The sequence below is a fragment of the Protopterus annectens genome, chromosome 15.part0 (assembly GCF_019279795.1).
Source record: "Protopterus annectens isolate FY-2018-M chromosome 15.part0, PAN1.0, whole genome shotgun sequence".
NCBI lineage: Eukaryota > Metazoa > Chordata > Ceratodontiformes > Protopteridae > Protopterus > Protopterus annectens.
Window position 1 is genome coordinate 364898644 of NC_056749.1, and position 20147 is coordinate 364918790.

The 20147-nt window shown below is 38.7% G+C and overlaps 1 protein-coding gene across 1 annotated transcript in view; it reads left to right on the forward strand.

The window, feature by feature from the left end:
- Positions 1 to 20147, forward strand: part of LOC122789830 (putative bifunctional UDP-N-acetylglucosamine transferase and deubiquitinase ALG13) — a 2262889-nt gene that overhangs the window by 912305 nt on the left and 1330437 nt on the right. Inside the window, exon 7 of the mRNA XM_044057268.1 lies at positions 2631 to 2769. Within this exon, the coding sequence (XP_043913203.1) occupies positions 2631 to 2769 (139 nt within the window). The remainder of the gene's footprint in view (positions 1 to 2630; positions 2770 to 20147) is intronic.

Sequence of the window (20147 nt, forward strand, 5' to 3'; positions counted from 1 at the left end):
GTTTAGGAAATTAGTATTAAAGTAATCAACAGCTTCATCAAGAGAAAGGTGTTTTAAGGGGGACCAATTGCATGCCTTAAGTTCACTAAGGAATAGATCTGAGTTGAATTTTTTCTTGGTTCTAATTACCCTATATATGGGTTGAATGGGTGGATTGGTTTTGAGCCCGATAATGTAGGTTACTGAGTAGTCGCTTAAATTGTCAGGGAGGGTTCCGGCTACATAAGTCTGGGGTTGATTATTAATGAGTATCCAATCTAAGGTGCTTTCTTTCTTGCTATTTTTGTTTATTCTAGTAGGGGAGGTAATAGTTTGGGTGAACCCATAGAGATTGATATGGCTAGTGAGGCAGTTTTTATTGCAAGAACTCCAATCTATGTTAAAATCGCCTAGGATTATGGTTTCTTGGGGAAGGTTTAGAGAGAACCAACAAAGTATGTTTTCTATGGTAGTGATGTTATTACCTAGTGGAACATGGATGCAAATAATAGATTGATTTAAATGGGTTTAGCTGAAACTTGGTAATAAGTATTTCAGCATTAGAGTCTTGAAAAGGTTTTTGGTTAAAGATGGTTATTTGAAAATCAGATTTGAGTAGAACAGCTACTCCACCACCTTTCTTGGTTACACGGTCAAAACGTATGATGTTGTAACCAGGTGGTAAAATTTCATTGTCTTTTGTTACTGGTTTTAACCAAGTTTCTGTAAGACATATAATATCAAATGAGTAGAGTTCCAGGAGAGCATGGAGTTGTGTTATTTTATTATTAATGCTACGTGTATTGAGGTGGGCTATTAAGAGTGAGTTTGGAGGTTTTTTAAGTGGGTGAATGTCCGAGGGGTTTGGGTTATTGAGTTGAGTGGTATTGGAGGTGTTTGGGCCAGGGTTTGGGTGAATGTCCCCATCTTTTAGGGAGTGGAGTAGTGTTCGATATTGATCATTAGTAGATTTTCGGAGAAGAAATGGATACCTTCTGGAGTTAGGGAAATTATATCTAATGTGTGCTGTCCTATGGTATTTAGGTAATAGATAGTTCGGTATGGATGTAACATTGAAATGGTGAGTGTGAGAGGGTAGTGAAGAAGAGGTAGATTGTTTAGTAGGGTATAATAAACTTGTGTATACAGGGTGCTCATAGGAGGTTAATAGGTAGACAAAGAGTTAATGGAGGTACAAGTGCGAGTATGAGTAACATTTGTAGGTAAATTAAGGTGTAGGGTTTATTCATAGACATGGTAGATATAAATTATATTTATAGGTGCAGTGGTAAAAGCTGGTATGGTCAGGAAAGGTAAAGAGAGAGATGGGAGAGATAGGAACTGGTTGAGAAAAGGCGGGAAAATAGGGGTGATTGAGATGGAGGTGTGATTGTGATAGGTGAAATTGAGAGGGGGTGTGGTTTGATAGGTATACGTTTAGGAACACTGGGTGGGTGGGATTTGGGGGTAGGGGAGCGGCCTAGTCATTGTTCCAATGCACCTTACAAATAAACGCAGCCCTATGCAAATGGCCTAAAGAATTAGTAAAGCAGAATGAAGATTGTTGAAATGCTTATTCTTTCAAACTTCGTTATCCTCCTTAAATGGTATGTGAAGAACTTTAAGTAAACTGTCACATTACCACTGTCTAGTAAAGTTTAGCCCTTCAACTGCTCCTCCTCTAATACCTTTATACATCCTGTCTCTCATTTTTCTAGTTTTTTTTTCTTACTCTTGCTCTTATTTCCAATACTCTTAATCTTGCTTTTACTCATTATTTCTCCTGCCTCCCGTATCTACTCCACTTATTACCTCATACAAATACTTTCTCACATTCATTCTCTTCCTGCCATCCTCCCTTATCCACTGTGACTTTTCCAGAATTTGCTTTGAGTGAGTAATAAACTCTTGTATTTATATGTTAACATGTTTCAGTGCTACAGAATGTATTTATCCTGTATTAATGATGGTATACGTCTGTTATTCTACATGTCTTGTGTACTGATATTTGTATTAATCTGTATGTTTATAATATATGTAATATGGTGTATTCAGCCACAAGTCTTTTGCTTCTGGTCTTTCTGCTGTGCTACTTCTGAGAGTTTAACTTTTGCATGAATGCATGGATTTCAACAGCCTTGCTGATTCGGGTGATAGACCACCAGTATTGTGATAAAATTATTATAATGCGTTTCTTTTGTGCATTGTGTGATGCGCTGAATGAATCTTCTCATATTAGATGCTATTTTACAAAGTTTTCTTTGTTTTTGCTAGTTAGTACCATGTCGTGTCATTGTATCTGAGGTTGTGAATGTATACATTATTTTTTGCATATATGCTGACCTTTAATATCAGGACACTAAGGTTGCTATTCTGAAGCTTTGAGACTTGCATTAAAACTCTGAACTGCCCAGATGGCCCTGGTTTATTCCATGCATAAACATGGTGCTGGTTGTGTAGGCATGCTTGTGAACTGACAGACTATATAGTATGGTTTTAGTGAACTAGATAAGGAGGTGGCCGCAATGCAAGGCTTTCAGTAGTCATAAACAGTTTTTTTCCCCCCATAAGTAATCTGACTTTATTAAACATGTTATTTGGTACTAGTTTTCTGTCTTTGTGTCTGTAATGAGTATGGTTCTCTTTCCTAGAGTCAAGGAGGTTCCTCTCCAGTTGTTACAGCCCCTGCTGGATTTTGGGTTACTAGACAAGGACCAAGCCCTCTACCTCCTGGTAAACAGACTTTGACTTCTTCTTCTGAAGAAGAAGTGGATGCACCAAGTGAAAGTGGTAAGTATGGAAAAGAAACTATAACCCATTTCTGCTACTACTACTTTGAAATGGTATGGAAGTTCAGCTATGCTTGTATGTTTTTGTTAATTGGAATGTGTTATTACTGTGTTTGAATTTAAGTGTCTACCCATAGTACCTTCAGCTGAGCACATCTTTTAATAGTACCAGAAAAGGTTTTGATATGTACTTTAGCAGGTGTATGAATAAGTAACAGTTGGGGTCTATATTACGACGACGAATGCAAGATGGGTTGCCAACTGGCTCACGGACAGAACCCACACTGTGAAAGTAGCGGATTCCAAATCCGACATCAGACCAGTGACAAGCGGAGTACCACAGGGTTCAGTCCTGGGTCCTCTCCTGTTTGGTATCTACTTCTCTGAAGTGCAGGCCAACACAGAAGGTCTTTGGCTAACAAAGTTTGCAGATGACTATAAACTAGGAGCTATAATCGAAACTCCTAACGATGTGGACAAACTACAAAAGGGCCTCAATGAGACAGATACCTGGTGTCAATGCCATGGCCTGAAGCTCAATGCCAAAAAGTGTATTGTCATCCCCTTTGGTAAAAACTCTGTACCCATGAATTACCACATAGCTGATAGTCTACTTAATGCCGAAAATGTGATGAGACCTTGGGACACAGGTGGACAGTAGTCTCTCCTTTGATAATCACATCGCCACAGTGGTCAGGAAATCCTTCTACGTGGCTCATCTCATCACAAAAGGATTCTCATCCAGAAAGAGGTCATTGTTCCCCTCTACTCATCACTCATTAGACCCATTATAGAGTACAACGCCCCTTTTGGTATGTACCTCACAAGACATCTACAACAACTGGAAAGACCACAGAAATACCTCACAAAGAGGATTACTGGCCTCAAACATATGCCCTATGCAGACCATCTCAAAAAACTACAGCTTTACTCCATCGCATATCGCCTACTCAGGGGCGATCTCTGCCTAACATACAAAAGCTATGTCAAACCCAGAGCTGTTGGACATGCTCCACTTAAAGAAATCCCAGTCCTTCCGAGCTACACGCTCTAGGGACTTTAACCTTGTCACCACAATAAACAGAACATGCAGGAAGGATAGATTCCTGTCCGATAGACTTCCCACACTCTGGAACAGACTACCTATCTTTGTCAAACAGAGCTCCTCATTAGCACTCTTCAAGAAAAATCTTGATGATTGGATGGGAAATGGGAAATTCACCCCAGGGATCACTTCTGTGGCTCTGCTCGACAGTGGCACAGGAAAATAATTTTCTTGGGTGGCAAAAGCCAGGGTACATTTTTTGGCTAGGCTTGTATGGGCCCCCCTGCTTAAACCCTTTAGTTTTTTTTTTTTTTTACTTGTGATTTTTTTTTTTTTAATTTTTAAAGAAATTTGAACGCTTAACTATTCGATCTCTAAAGGTCAACCTTTAGAGATTTGAACATTTAAGCATTCATGTATCTAATATAGACCCTAACAGAAGATATGTGAATGGGCTCTCTACTTTTGATAACATTCATAGCTCATCAGCTGGATCAACTCAATTTGCCTGGCTGTTGCATCTCCAATGTAGTTGTTTTACCATTCCTCTTTCCATCTTTAAAATTCTTCTCTTAAATTTGCACTTAGCCACCACATACCTCCTGATGTTTTTGTTAAACCTTCTGTTTTAGTGTCATCCATGACTCCTGCTATCATCCTTTCTATTCACTTTTTTTTCCTTGCATGCCTCCCAGTGATTTGATGCAACCGTGTTGCTGTTTTTTTTAGGGAGAATAACTATAGCAGCAAGTCCAGTGCACCTTAGTTACATTCTTACCTTTCTTCTTTGCAGCCTGAAATTTTCAAAAGCAGTGTTCATTTCTTGGAAACAAATCATACCTCTCAGTCTCTTAGCGTAAGAAATCTGGGCAAAGCCTAAAAAATATGGACGGATTTCAGATTTTGCTCTTATAAACTTAGAATGTTGCTAGAATAACACGTTTTGAGTCGGCATGCATTTTCTGAAGGATAAGTCTGAAACTGAAATGTTTGTCATTTAGTGTCTTCACTTCTCAGGGATTTGCCAGGAAACCACAAATTTTGTGTGGAACAGACCAAAAATATGAGGGGAAAATCTGTATAGTTGAGAGGAATAAAGCAAATTCAGGCTATTGACATAGGTATACTTCTGGTTCCTTTTTTAATATCCTGCATTGGTAATTGTCCTCATTAGTTCACACCATTTTTGAGTACCATGCATCTACCACTAGCCTGATGAAAATGGTCACTTGCGGGAAGTCAGACTGCACTTGTGTTATCTTTGGCAAAGACATGTCTGTCATACTTCTTACCTGTAGCAAATAAATTGCATGTGGTTGTGGTAGGCATACCTATCAATGCAAGAAATCTGGACAAAGCCCGAAACAGTGGGGAACAAAGGCCCAAAAATGGGGACATATTTTAAATATTGCTCTTATAAACTTAGAAGGTTGCTAGAATAAGTTTTGCATTGTAAATTTTCTTAATTATATGAAGTCTGAAACTGAAATGTCCATCGTTTAGTATTTGGTGAGTTCAGTCCTCATTGATTTGTCAGGAAACCACAAATTTTGAGGAACAAAGTATGAGGCAAAAATCTGCGCACACTGTGAAAATCTGGACAGTTGAGAGTTATGGTGGTAGGCGTCTACCCCTAAAGACTTTGAAATAAAATTGTTTTCCTGTTCGGTTCCTCCTGACAATATTGCTAATTATGAACATTTTGTGAAGTTTAAACTCGCTACTGAAATTCATAAGCACAGAACATTAGTTTTTTCATGCTGAGAATAATCTCAGTTCTTTAGAAAAGGTGAAAAATCTCATTTCCATTATACAGAAGGGTCAATTAAGGACTACAAGCTAGGCAACAGATTTCGAGTAGTGGCTTGTATGCTGTTGGTGCCATGGGGAGGGGTGAACTGAGTAGCTGATGCTGGCTCACTCCTCTTGGGTGAAGGTGATTGATGGTCTAGATGGCTGTTTGCCACTTAAAGGCAGAGGTTTGAAGATGGCAAATTTAGCTGTGAAGTAGAATGTTGGTCCCAGTACTTTCAAGCAGTTATGTTAGATCACTCTGCTTTAGGGTGGGAACATGCATATGCAGGGTTGAGTGTAAGAGGCCCTGTGGTGATGTGGGTGCTTGCATCAGCCACCAGCTGGGAGGTTATGACTAAAACAGAAAAATGTCCCAGCCGATTCATATGATGACTTAAGGCTTAACAGGGGAGGTGGAAGTAGTGGGGACTAAGAAATGGCAAGGATCATTGGTGATGAAGACTCTTCCTTGTGTATACCTTAGGCTACTGGTCTGGGTAAACCAACGTGGTGGTGGAGAGGCAGAAGACTAACAGTTTGGATGGTCGCAAAACCAGCCAGATATTGAGTGACTGAATGGAACCCCCATAAGGATGGTTGTTACTTCTGTACTAGCGAATGAATGGACTGAAGTCTGATTGGGGAAGGCTTGATGATGGACAAGAACAGAGCATATAGCATACTGAAAAAAAGTCAAACCTGCAAACTTACAGAAGGTCAAAAATACTGATTCAGAAATTGGTATAGTGCATTAAGTAGTAAAATTGCAAACAGCTGTAGGATGTGGAGAAAAACATGTGTCCTTGTGTCCTGCCTAAGCCTTTCACTTTAATTGTGCAACAGATTTATTTAAATGCAGAAAATTAAAACAATATAGCAACCATATTCTCCTTTTATTACCAGTGTTCAAGTTTTTGGTTCGTATTGTTACACTTATGAACAAAGTTTCTTTACAAACCAACTTCTTATAGAGTGCAGCAATATTCTGTTACCCACCCTGTCATGTGTGGTGGTGTCTTCTAAAACAAGTTCTGTAGGCAATAAGTTTGTAGCTTGCCATGTGTGACGTCCAGTTAATATCCCACCAGACTGTCATCAGTTAATGTGTGATCCAGGTAATATCCCACCGGACTAACACCAGTTAGTGACATCCCTTACTATCCTGAGTCAGTAACTAAGGAGCTTCAGTCCTCACTACTGACTACAGTGTGAGACTGTCACTTAAAAAGGAGTAATATTTCACAATTTTCCCCTAAGAGCACAACAGGAACATGCTCTATAGCCTGGGACTGGACTGTATACTTCCATCCATCCCAAATATAACTCCTTATTGCTCACTTCCGAGCAATTTGTCCTAGTTTAAGACCTCTGATACATTCACACTTAAATTAAATCTCATACATCCAAACACTTCTGAGAAAGCCTGACACAGATTTCCCTTCCTCAAAATACTACTCTAATGCTGCTGCCAATTAGTGTCTTCATGCCCTTCTAAAGGGGTCTTCAGTTATGAAAAGTTGATATTAAAACAAATGGTAGCAAATAAACTAAGCAGCTAGGCTTTCGGAGTGGCTCGGGAAGTTATCAAGGCAAGTATAAGCGCACTCAAATCACTAAAGAAAAAAAAATGTCTAGCCACAATGTAAGTTAATAAAAACTATTTAATATTGAGAAAAATAATTAAAAATATAAAAGTAATTCTCAATAAACAGAGCTCAATCACCAGGAAAATGAAATCAATACTGTAGGATAGAGATCCAACATTCAGAAAAAACTCTTATCTAGCTGATTAGTTATAATTTTCTAAGTAACTAAAGAACACGGTCCCTGATCTAAACTAAATTGCTACAGTAGAGCAAAAGCAGGCTTATAGTTCTTAGTAAGCCCTTTTTGGGTACCCACTGCACAGGCAAACTGTAACCGACTGCTGACTTCAGCAGGCTTTTTTATAGACTAATCTAACTGTAAACTGTTCCAGTTCTAATTTTCTTATCATATTTTTTGAATTCAACCAACGACTGTTTTCTAAAAGCTCCTTACTATCTTTCAGCTTCTGACAGTAACACACAGCGACTGTCAACATTCCGATGACATCATCTGCTGATCAGTTGAATGACTCTTTGCTTTTAGAATCTCTCTTCACAAACATGCGCAGTTAGAAATGTAAAAAAAACACTGTTCAAGTCTTTAAAACATTCTGCTCAAACAGATCATAAACCATGTAAGAACTTATTTACAGTATCTTAGCTATTTATGTTGCAATACAATGCACAAGACAATCTAAAATTGTATACAACATTTCAGCCAGACGTGGTATCCTAGATGACGTTGTCTAATTTCTAGTTTCTATGTGGGTAAAACGACTAGAATGCCCGTGCAGGGAATATATGAACATACTTTAGCAATTAAGAATAAAGATATACTAATTTTGAGCTAAACATGCCTGTCACTGTAAGGATTTTAAGGTTTACCTTTTTTGTTCGTGATTGTATTTGTGACAGAAGTTTTTCAGTTTATTAGAATGTGAAGAAGTTCATTAACAGCTGTTTTGTGCAGATAGCTTGGACTGAATTGCATGATAAATATAAAATGGTAACTTATTTTCTTAATTTTAAAATACATTTTCAGTACAGTACATATATATATATATATATATATATATATATATATATATACACACACACACATACACATGCACATACACTTGGAATTTTGTGTATTTTATTAGTGCTGATGCTGTGTGTTTATGCTGTGAATGTACGTTTAAATGGTTGGTCATGTGACTTGGTCAGCTTATAAAAGATGTGGTCCCATCACTAGGTTAGTTCTGATGAAGTCCTACTGTGTAATAAAGAACAAAAGCACTTAACTTTAGATATTTGCTGATGCCTTTTTTTTTTTTTTTTTTTTGTGGAGTTTGCTTTCAGTGGCATTTTCCTTAAATTATTTTGACCTGTGAAAAATATCAGAAAAACAATTTAGTACAATTTTCCATCTTTTTTCATCAGCATTTCCATCTAAATTAAAACACTGTACTGTAAACATTTTGCTTTTCACTGTTATCCCTATCTGTATTTTGAACATTACCTCCCTAAAAAACAGGATTTCCGCTGTGGTACAGAGGTAGCATTGTTAACTCACAGCAAGAGGGTTCTCCCTTTTGATTCTCTGCTTCGTTTGGGAGTGCCTTCTTTGTGGAGTCTGCATGTCCTCCCTGTGGTTCGGTAGCGTTCGAAAGGCATGCGTGCATAAATGGGCATGCCTTCGTTGAAGGTTGGGTGTCGAGCTGGCACCTCGGCATTTCGTAAAAAATCTACTGCCAGTCAGTGGACCGGAGTTCTACTGTGGCGACCCCTTACCGGGAAAAAGCCGAAAGACAAACTGCCCTAGAAAAACAGATGTCCACATTTTAATAATGCAGGTGTACTTCAAGTTTACGGTAAACCGTTACCTTATACATGTTGTAACCTATATTATAAATCATCTTAATGTTCTTGCCTTGTGTTAAAGTCATCACTTTTACCATCTTATTTGTTCTTAGTTTTTTTGTATGGGAGGGAAGGTAAATGTTGTATGGGCAGCTTAAAGCATTTAAAAATTGATAGAGATGGCTTTTTTAAACACCTTTATTGAACTGTCATTTATGACATAGGCAAACATACATTTGTATATGTAAAAAAAAAAACATACCGTATTTACATGTTCACAAACAATTATGCATCACATGGGTTTATAGGTGATTATTAGGCTAATGGCACAAGAGCCTTTACAAGCCTAGCCAATAATGCCCAGAATATGACAGTATTATATATTAATGCTCCAGATATGGCATAGGGTCATTTCAGAGTAGTGGGTCTTCGGGAGTTGGAGCCCTGAGTCATTTTACAGGTTGCTTTTGTCCTTTAACATCCAACTGTATCCATACGGTTTTTGTAACCTGAGTTCCAATTTTCACAGCCACTGTTTAAAGCATTACCTGTATGTTTTTCTGGGCACTGCTGTAACTGATGCACTACTTTTCTATGCAAGTATTTCTGGGGCTGGTCTCGGTCTACTTTGTTAGTTACAGCAGATGTACTGAAGAGATGTTAACTGAAGAGAATAGTGCAGTGGCTATAGAGTGCATTTTGTAAAGTGTTTTTACTTGCTATATACTTACTGCTTCATGTCTACTTAAGCTGCTTTGCTTGTAGGGTTAATTTTTCTCAAGTTAACTGATATGTACTGTGCTGTTTTTTTCTCCCTTGTATACACTCCCTTAAAGGGATTACAGTAACCAATGTCTATTGATTGCATTTTGTAAAATGATTTTCTGTATATATTGTGTTCTGCTAATCTATCTGCCTTCTCTTAAGGCCTACTACTTTTTTTTTTCACCCCCCCCCCCCAATCTTTAGCCATTTTTATAACAACCCTGGCAGCTATTCTCCCTGTCTAGTTCTGCTATTTCTATGCTGAGACACTTCCATAGTGATCCTATATCTTCTGTCCTTCATCCTTCCTAATACCCTGTCCTAACATTTATTTATTTTTCCTCTTAAAGCTACTTAAGCTATCACCTACACCACACAAACAAAAAGCAATCCCTAATGCCTTACAAACTATCCCTCAACCTACTTTATCACCCACTTCACCCAAACAAAAAGCTACCCTAAAACTTAAACTAATTCTCTCATTACTAAAACTAATGCCCTCAGCGGGGACATCCACCCAAACCCTGGACCCCACAACTCCTCCACTGATAGCCTAACAACCTCACCCACCCTCAAATTACATCCAGTAGGAAACCAACTGACCTCCTTATCTTAAGCCTAATTATCAGAAGTATAACCAATAAAATCCATGAACTCCACGCTACCATAGACTTATACTCCCCTGATATTATCATTCTAACAGAAACCTGGCTCAAACCTCACATTACCAGTGAGCAAATTCTCCCTTCAGGTTACAGTATCCTAAGACAAGATCGGTTGCACAAAAAAGGGGCTGGTATAGCTGTAATGTATAAACAGAATCTTAATATTCACATCCTAAACTTATCGGTCCGCCTAATTGACAAAAAAGAAATATATACCAACCTAAAAGTAAACCAAGGCAAGACCATTAACATAATAGGGTGCTACTTCCCACCTGGCAACAATATCCGTCTACTAGAAAACCTCCTCAACTGAGTAAATCATCACCTTCCACAAGAAACCATAATATTAGGTGATTTTAATATAGACTGGCTATCCTGTTCCAACCACCATCCAGCCCACTATCTAAATCTTCATGGTTTTTTCCAACTTATCCAGACACCCACCAGAATAAATAAGAATTCCGACAAGCATTCTACTCTTGACTGGATAATAGTCAGCAAGTGCCCCCAATCATACACAGCTGGCAGATAGCGTCAGTGATCATACCCCAACTTTCCTACTAAAAAAAAAACCACATATATCAGGCTAAACCCATTAACCTATCAGCAAATACATAAAGTAAACTTTAACCCTGACAACATCTCAGCCCTAAAAAATGGCAACTGGACTCCACTAAAATATCTCAACCTTGATGACGCTGTCCAGTTTTTCAGTACCACCTTCCTTAAAGTCCTAAACATCCCTTGCGCCCACAAGATTTACTAGAATTAAAGCCCAGTCCTTCCCATGGCTACAAAAATCCACTAGATCAGAAATGAAAAACTGAGATAGAGCCTGGAGTCACTGGCACAAGACAAAAACCCCTCTGATAGAAATTCTGTGAATTACATAGTCAAAAAATTAATAAAACAGGACAAATTCCTGTATTATCAGTCTGCCCTGAATTCCACCCAAAACAACCATCAACTCCATCCTCCACCAAACAAAACAAACTCCTCTGAAAACATTGCCACCTCTTTCAACACTCACTTCACACAAACCGTTCTATCACTAGCAAAACAACACAACCCCTCTCCCCTACCCCCTCCAACTACACCTAGTAACCTGCCTACTGCATTCGCTTTCTCTCCTATCCCTACCTCCAACATAAACTCTTATCGAAACTGAAGTCCACAAAACAAGCAGCTGACAACCTTCCAGCTTAGTACCTTAAAAATTGCAGCTGAAGCCCTAGCCTACCCAGTTGAAATCCTGATTAACCAATCTTTATCTGAAAGCTGTCTCTTCACAGTAGAAAATATCCCACATTATTCCCCCTCCATAAAGGTGGGCCCTCCACAGAATTCACCAAAAACTGGCACATAGCAATTCTGTCTCCTCTAGCAAAAATACTTGAGAGATGCATTCACTCTCTGGTTCAAGGCTACCTCCTTGCTAACAACCTTGTATCTAACACACAGCATGGTTTCCGACCATACCACAACACAACCACTGCCTTACTTGCTTTCACTAATACAATCCTGCAACATAAAAACAATGGTTATTTCAGCTCTGCCACTTTCCTAGACCTATCTAAAGCATTCAACATGGTGTGTCATAAACAACTCATCACTGTCCTCAATACTCTCTCCTTCTCTGTCTGTCACAAACTGGTTCCAGAGCTACCTGACTGACTGCCATCAGTCCGATGTTTGGCATAATATGTCCCCCCACCTCTGTCTCAATAGGTGTTCCCCAAGGATCCATCTTTGGATCCTTACTCTTCTCCATATTCACTAATAATCTAGCCTCTGTTACCAAACAAGCCACTCTCATACAGTTGACGATTCCATCATCATCTGCTCAGTCCACTCCCTACCTGAACTTTAAAAAACCACAAAGGAAACCTTTTCCTCAGTTGAAAGTTGGCTTTTAGATGCACAGTTAATACTTAACCCAAACAAAACAAAACTCATCTTCCAACCCACCAAACACAATCTAAACACCCACCAATTTAATATCAAAGCCAGTGACAGCACCATTATCCCCCCAATAGACCACACCAAACTACTTGGAGTTGAAATTGACAATCTCAAGTTTGACATCCACATCTCGTTAACCATAAAAAAGTACACACAAAACTAGGAGCTTTATACAGACATAAGCAATTCCTCACCAAAACAGCTAAGATTTCTCAGTCTCTCAGTCGTCAGTCATCAGCTGCATAGGTTCTGAGCGTAGATGATACTTAGGCACCAATTCAAGCTCTGAATTCTTTGGCAGTGTCGGATCCAGAGACCTCCTAAAGCCGTAGCAGCCTTGTCAGCCCTGAGGGGCAGGAGTTGCCTCTTCTATTTTTGGAGGAATCTCTGCTAGGGTTAGCATGCCACTGGCTTCTGCCTCGGGACTGTCTTGGAGAGGGGAGTGACCACTCTTCCGAGCCAGTCTGTCTCAGTTCTGGGCTCCCTTCCCTATTCGGTGGGGTCAGCCTTTGAGGCCATAGAGCGAGCCTTCGCTGACCCAGCCACTCAGTTGACCTCCTCTTCCTTGAAGCATGTTCCTTCCTCTAGTCCAGTTCTCCAGTCAGCTCCTCCACTGGAACAGCAAGTGCTAAATCCTCAGGACGCTCAGATTCAGATTTTATCTTCTTCAGATACCTCTCCAGACCACCCCCCTGAGGAGGTCCCTCTGAAGAAAAAGTGCAAGAGGAAGCACTTGGATTCCCCACAGGAATCCATCATGGAAGATGCTGATCTTGATGATGAGGAAGGGTCCTCCAGATCACCTCCTGATGACGTCTCCTTTGGAGATATCCTGGAAATTTTAAAACAGAGAGGTGATTGGAAGTCCGAAAACCCTACCCCTGAAGAATCAGTATACCTGCAGGCTTTTCACACTTGCCTGTCTACCTCTTGGGTGACTCCTCCCACTAATGACTTTATTTAGTTGAATATTATTTTCACTGATTTGTTTGCTCCTTGGCTTTGGAGAGGATTTTTCTTTTTGTTGAATAACCTGTTTATGCTAGGGGTCCACCATGGCGATTTATTTTTGCCAGTAATCATAAGTTTGACACTGGCAGATACTGCCTCCTCTATGCAGCTATGAATGTGATTGTACAGTTATTTTGTGTATAGCTCGGAGCAGACCTCATTGTCATCCAGGTTTGGTGGGGCTTGGAAGTTTAATAAGCGGTCACTTTGAGGTAATTGGCCTTAGCAATGTTCTTAACAGGTTTGGCGTTAGATGGGGGTTCGAGGTTAATTTTAATACTAAAGCAGATCATTTTGTGGTCAGATCTTACCAGGGAGGAGTTAATGCATGGGCGGCAGCAACATCCCCCCATGTATGCGAGTACTAGGTCTGAGGTATTTGTACATTTAGTTGAGGAGCTAACTAGTTGCTTCTGGAGGGTTGCATTGGTTAAGCCGAAAACCCTCTGAGCAAGTGAATTATTGGTCATATAAATTTCCAAGTTTATGGAAGGGTAGTTGAAGTCATCCATAAGTATGGTGTTAGTGTTGAGAGATTCTAGTAGGTTTAGGTAGGAGGGTGTGGTTTTCCAGATTCTTATTAGGGGATCTGTAGCTAGCAAGGATATGATAGGGGGTTGCACCTATGGTTAGTTGAGCATGGCGTAGCTCAAGTGAGTCATGTTGTTGGACCAGTCTAGCAGTGTACTTGTCCTTTATGAACACTGGGACACCCCTTCCTTTTGTTTTATCCTGAGTTGAATGGGAATGAAATGTATGAAAGGCATTGTAGCCTTTAATAGCTGGGGTCCTTTCTATGGTTCTGAACCATGTGTCTGTGACTGCACATGTGTGCATTCTGAAAGGGAAGGAGTGCTTCCAGGGAGTGCAGTTTTTTATTTAAACTCGTAACGTTGAACAACAGTACCTTTAGGTATTCGTGAGTGATTTTTTTGTTGGAGGGTGTAACAACTTGGCATGATCTAAAAAAGGCAGTATGGGGATAGATTAAGTTTTTGCCAGTATTGGGAAGCCAAGTGGTGACAAGTGCAAAAAATATCTGGCAAAGCATTGTGGTTTATTGATCATGTCTTGCCAGGCTTACAGATAATTGGATCCCCTTGTTATGACACCAGAAACAAAGCCAATTGTTAGTCAATCATTTTTTGATGGTAATGTAGCATCATCATAGGTGAAAGCAGGATGCTACTCAAGGCGAGATTCATATCAACTGAGGACATGTATTCAGAGAGTTCCATCATGTGTCTCTTCATATAGTCCAGTGAGGTATGTCTTAAGTCTTGTATGCCTACATGGGCTATGACAGTGTCATACCCAGCAGCAAATCACAGTTTAGTATCTCCCTCGTCTTTCTTCCCCTCCTAGACCATAGCTACTCTTTCACAACCTCCCATACACCTCTACACACAAGTCTTCATTTCATCCTATACCCCTACCTTTTGGCCCTCTTAATTATCTCTCATCTTATTCCCATATCCACTGTATTTATAAACAGCTGTACTCCAATTAACCCACCAGTCTCCTCCTTCCAGAACATCCTTCTCTATTCTACACCCCACTTTATTACCCCTTTTACGTATTTTCAGTCCCTATTTATCCTAACTGGTCTGTCTTCAGTGGTATCCCGTTATCATGATAGTAATAAAACCAGTCATCTCTGTCTCACCTTTATTACTTTTACTAATTCTAACAATGCACATGACTTCCTATCACTCCTGTCATATTTTACTCTCCAGCCCACTTCACAGTCTCACCACAGTACTAGAGACGCTGTTCATATCACCCCTCAATTATTCAGTACTTATACATCACTACATTTCTCTTTCAAATACTTTCACTCCCATAGCCATTCCCACTCCGTTTATGGAGGACAAACTTTTCTCCAAACTAAAATTTCTCACACACCACCACCTTTCTCTTATTAAGCTCCAATCTGCCCCACATCCCACCACTCAAAGGATGTAGCTCTGACCTACTTGTAATACATTTCTATCTTAAAAGCCTCCTTAACAAAAGTTCATTAATTCCGTGCTGCCCTGCTCCTGTACTTCCCAGACATGGCCATAATTACTGAAACCTGCCTCAAGCCACACACACAGGAATTACTTCCTGCAGGCTACAGTCTCATCAGAAAAGATGGATTATCCAAATGTGGTGATGGTATTGCTATAATGTTTAAAGACCATCTAAATCTAGTTCAGCTCACCACCACAACTCTCCACAGCTGAATTATTACCTACATGCCTACATATCAACACTGAAAAATCTATTATAGCCATCTGTCTCCCTATATCTATATATCTATATTTTGGCAGACTCAGGAGAACTTTGGCAAACTCAGAGGAGCTTTTGCAGTATCAGAGGAGGTTAGGTAATACCAGAATACTGTTAAACAACCTAAAAACAGTACAGTAAACAGATATGTTTCTTTAACAGTGCAGGCTGAAAATAAATTCAGCCAAATCAATAAATGCAGCACAGAAGTGTTAAAATAGCATGGAGATACAGCAAGTGCAAAAATACTTATCGGCTTTGTAGGTCCAGATAGTTTTAGAAGCAGTCATATATTCTTTTGTACAATTATCAGTCCATGAGTATGTAAATTATCCAATTCTGGCCTTTACTTAAACCTCACTTCTCCAAAACATTATTTTGCATGTATTTTCCCATGGTTTCCATTTTCCATGTCACACTTTTATAAAGAACCGACTTCCAGTTTTTTCTCTCTGTTACAATATTTGGTAATTCAAATACAGTTGATTTAGATTTGATTTCCATTTTCTAGTGATTGCTTTTTTTGGCAGCCACCAGAATTAAAATTAATGAGGTCTTACTATGTCTAGACAATTCAGATCATGTATTCCAGCTCAAAAAATAATTTCCTTAGTTACACCCATTGCTCACCTAGTATCCTAAATCTTTTATACTTTGTTGCATATTTTGGAGCCATATGTATGTCTTCTCATTGTTTTCTTGTGAATTGCTTACCCAGTATCTCTTCCCAACCATTTCTAACCTCCTCCAATTGATTCCTGTAGTTACTGTGCAATATTTTGTAATGCTCTACTAATTATCCTTTTTTTTAACAGCAGTTTATATTCTAGAATTAACTAAAAAGTCTACCAGAGCTGGCCTTTTACTTGGGATTCTTCTATCTTGCCTGTACTGTGATATCAATCCCTGATGGGGTAAGGCAGTCTCTAGCCTGCAGTCTTGGCCTTTTCCCATTGTATTGCCTTCCCCTCACTAGTTTTTGCTCCCAACCAGTTTTCTCCAGGAAATTCCAGTCCCCTCTTTATTATTCTCTGTACCCTAATTAGTCATCCCTATTGGCATAATCTTCTTTTTCCATGCTCATGTTGCCTTAGTTGTTAGAATATTTTTTGCTTTTTTTATGAATGTAATATTGTTTTTGGCTGTTACTCTCCTTAAGGGTCTGCTTCCAAAATTCCATGCACCCCTTATTTCTTGAATCCCCCACACGCACACAATCATCCCTTTTTTCTCTTTGAATTGTAGCTTTCTGCTTATGTATGTGAGCTTTAACTATGTAGCTCTAAAGTATCCCATCAAATTGGGTAATCTTAAACCACTTTGTTCTATTAGAAGGTTCAGCTTATCTCACTTGGTGTGTTGCCTTCTTTCTCTGTCAGATAAAATCCTTCAACTCTATTGATTGCTATCCACAACCTTTCCTCTGGTTGATAAAATTATGCCTGATGTGTTGAAAACTAAAGGATCTAAAATATTTTCACTGCTTATATCTTCCTATCCAGATCAATGAAAAAAGAGCTTCCAGTTTCCCAGTTTTTGTCTTATATTTTTAGTCTCTTCTCATGTATCCTTAGCTGCCATAACAGAATCCTTTTTAACCTATACTCCTAAATACGTCATTGTATTGTGTCCCTGTAAATATGGGTAATGCTAAATCAAGCCTTGTGTGGCCATATAGTTTAGAACTATAGCCTTTGTTTCATCTTCATTAATTTTATATCCCCAAAAAACTTGAAACACTGTCAAAATGTTCCACAGCACTGAGATACTTTTCTCAGTTTATCAGTACAAACGTAAATTGTCTGCAAATAAAACCAACTTTCTTTGATTACTTTACCAGTTTTATCCTTGAATTTTTGACTGCCCTGTTTTCTTTTCCAGTGGCTCTAAATGTAACACAAATAAAGGTGAAAGAGGAAAGCCCTGCCTGGTTTCTCAGTTTAGACACAACTGGTCACAGAGGAGGCCTCCCACTCTAATTTTTGCCCCCAATCCCTCATATCTTCCTAATTAACCTTATTATTTTGGGGAATGCAAATGGTTCCATTGCTCTACTCATAAAAATCCAGCTTACTCTGTGAAATGCTTTCTCTGCATCAAGACCTACCAGCAGCAGCAGCCGTCTTACATTCTGTTCCCCTGTAGACCATCATTGGTTATATTAAGTTGTCAGATGTTTGCCTTCCCTCCACAAAACTACATTGATCCATGTCTATCAGTTTTGGCAACACCTTTGTCATTCATTTAGGTATTCTAGACATAAACACTTTACAGTCAATGTTTGAAATGGTCCTGTATGAAGCTGGGTTTTTAAAATCTTTAGGTTTTACAGCCACCACTGCTTTTTTCAGGATGTTGGTGCTTCATTTATTTTTAAAATACTGTTCAACAAAACCTTTCGGGTCTTTATCACGGTTTTCCCTCCTAGCTTCCAAACTGAAGCAGGAGTACCTTCTGTTCCTTGAGAATTACCTGCAGATTGATTGTGTCACAATTTTTATCTTATCATCCTGTCTTTAACTGTTAATTGTTGAGCCTCATCTGTGTCTAACCTTGGCATACTCGCGCCTTCCAGAAATATTTCTATTTGTGCTTTTTCTTGATTTCCACATTTCTCTGCTTTATACAGATTTTCATAAAATTTCCAAAATATATCCTACTTCAAAAGGATCGCTGGTTATGTTTCTTGTTATAGGCTTTTCAAGTTTAACAACCCGTTCTACTTTCTGTTGTCTAAGCCATTGTGCAAAAAGTTTTTGTCCTCTGTAGATATCAAAAAACAGTTCCGTAAGAGCAGTCTTTCTAAACCCATGCGTATTATTCAGACACTCCATTAGTTTTTCTTCAGCATTCTGCAGTTGCACCTCTCCTTGACTGTGATAATTCCCATTATTCTGTAATACTTAAAACTTTTGTCAGCCCCTCTAAATAATTCTTGTTGCTTCTTAACCGTATTGCTTTTTCATTTATTTCTACCCTGTTTTTAAACTCCTATTTATACCGCTCACTAGCTATACCTTCCAGAAAAATTTCTGTCTTCCCTAAATAACTCTTGAATAATTTCTACTACCTATTCCTTAAATTGCTGTTTTTAATAGATGAGGAAGCACTTATTTCTCATTTTTACTTTTACTGTGCATTTTTATCTTGGTGGTGGTTGGTGCATGGTCTGAAATAATTAAATGATGCATGTCAAAGTTTTTAATTAAATGCACACATTCCTGTGAAATGTCTAGTTTGGCCCAGGTATTGTACTTTGGGGAATTCTATGTAAATTCACTCAAGAATTCCTACTACTGAATTTGCATCTTCCTTACCAAATATTTTCAAAATTTTTTTTCAGACATTTATAGTTTCCATTCAAGGTCCCCAGGTTCATCTTCATTGTTGCAAATCAAATTCCATTTCACAGCTGTAAGTAATCTCTGCTGAAAGCTGAATAATTTTCCCACAATTTTCTTAAGCGCCATAATAGCAATTTTATGTAGAATATAAATACATGCCATTGTAATTTTCCTCCCTTGTCAGTAGCCCCTTACTATTACAAATCTACCATTATTATATTTTCCCCCTCTTCTGTCACTATTGGAGCTCCTTTAACAATTAATCTAAGTACTCCCCCTTTCCTTTGTCCCTGATATTCTGCTGAATATTCATCTCAAAAGCCTTTTGACATTCTTTTAGCCAGTATAGCCATAAGTACTTTATAATTATGGTTTAGTATTTAAATGGGCCTGTATGAAGCTGGATCTGATGGATCTTTAACCTATTTAGGTATTGCAGCTAACGTCACTTTCTTCCAGGATGTTGGTACTTCTCTTAAAATACTGTTAAACAAAACCTTCTAGATCTTTCAGTTTTTTTTTCCATCCTAGCTTCCAAACTTAAAGGAATACCATCTGTTCCTGGGACTTTCCTTTCTGGGTCCCCAGACAAATTTTCACTGCTGCAAATTAAATTCCAGTCCCCACCTGTAAGTAATATTACTTACTGAAAATACTGATTATTTCTCCCACAATTTTCTTAAGCTGCATTATAGCAGTTTTAGGTGGAATATAATTAGATGCCAGTGTAATCCTTCTCCCTTGCCAGTAGCCTCTTAGCACTAACAATCTGCCATTATTGTCTTTTTTATCCTCTTCTATCACTATTGGAGCTCCTCTTGCAATTAAAATAAGTACTTCTCTTTTCCTTTTTCCCAGATATTCCACTGAATAGCCATCCTGAAAATCTTTATCAAATTCGCATGTTCATTTCTTTCCAAGTGAGTCTCCTGTAGCATAGCAATTTGCACTCTACATTTTTAATATAGTTCACTATTCTTTCTTTATTGTATTTGTGGGAGACCATTGACACTTGGACATTATAGAAAGCATCATTATGTTAAAAAGTTATTCCGATCTTTTATGTACAACAGCTTTTCGGTTTAACATTT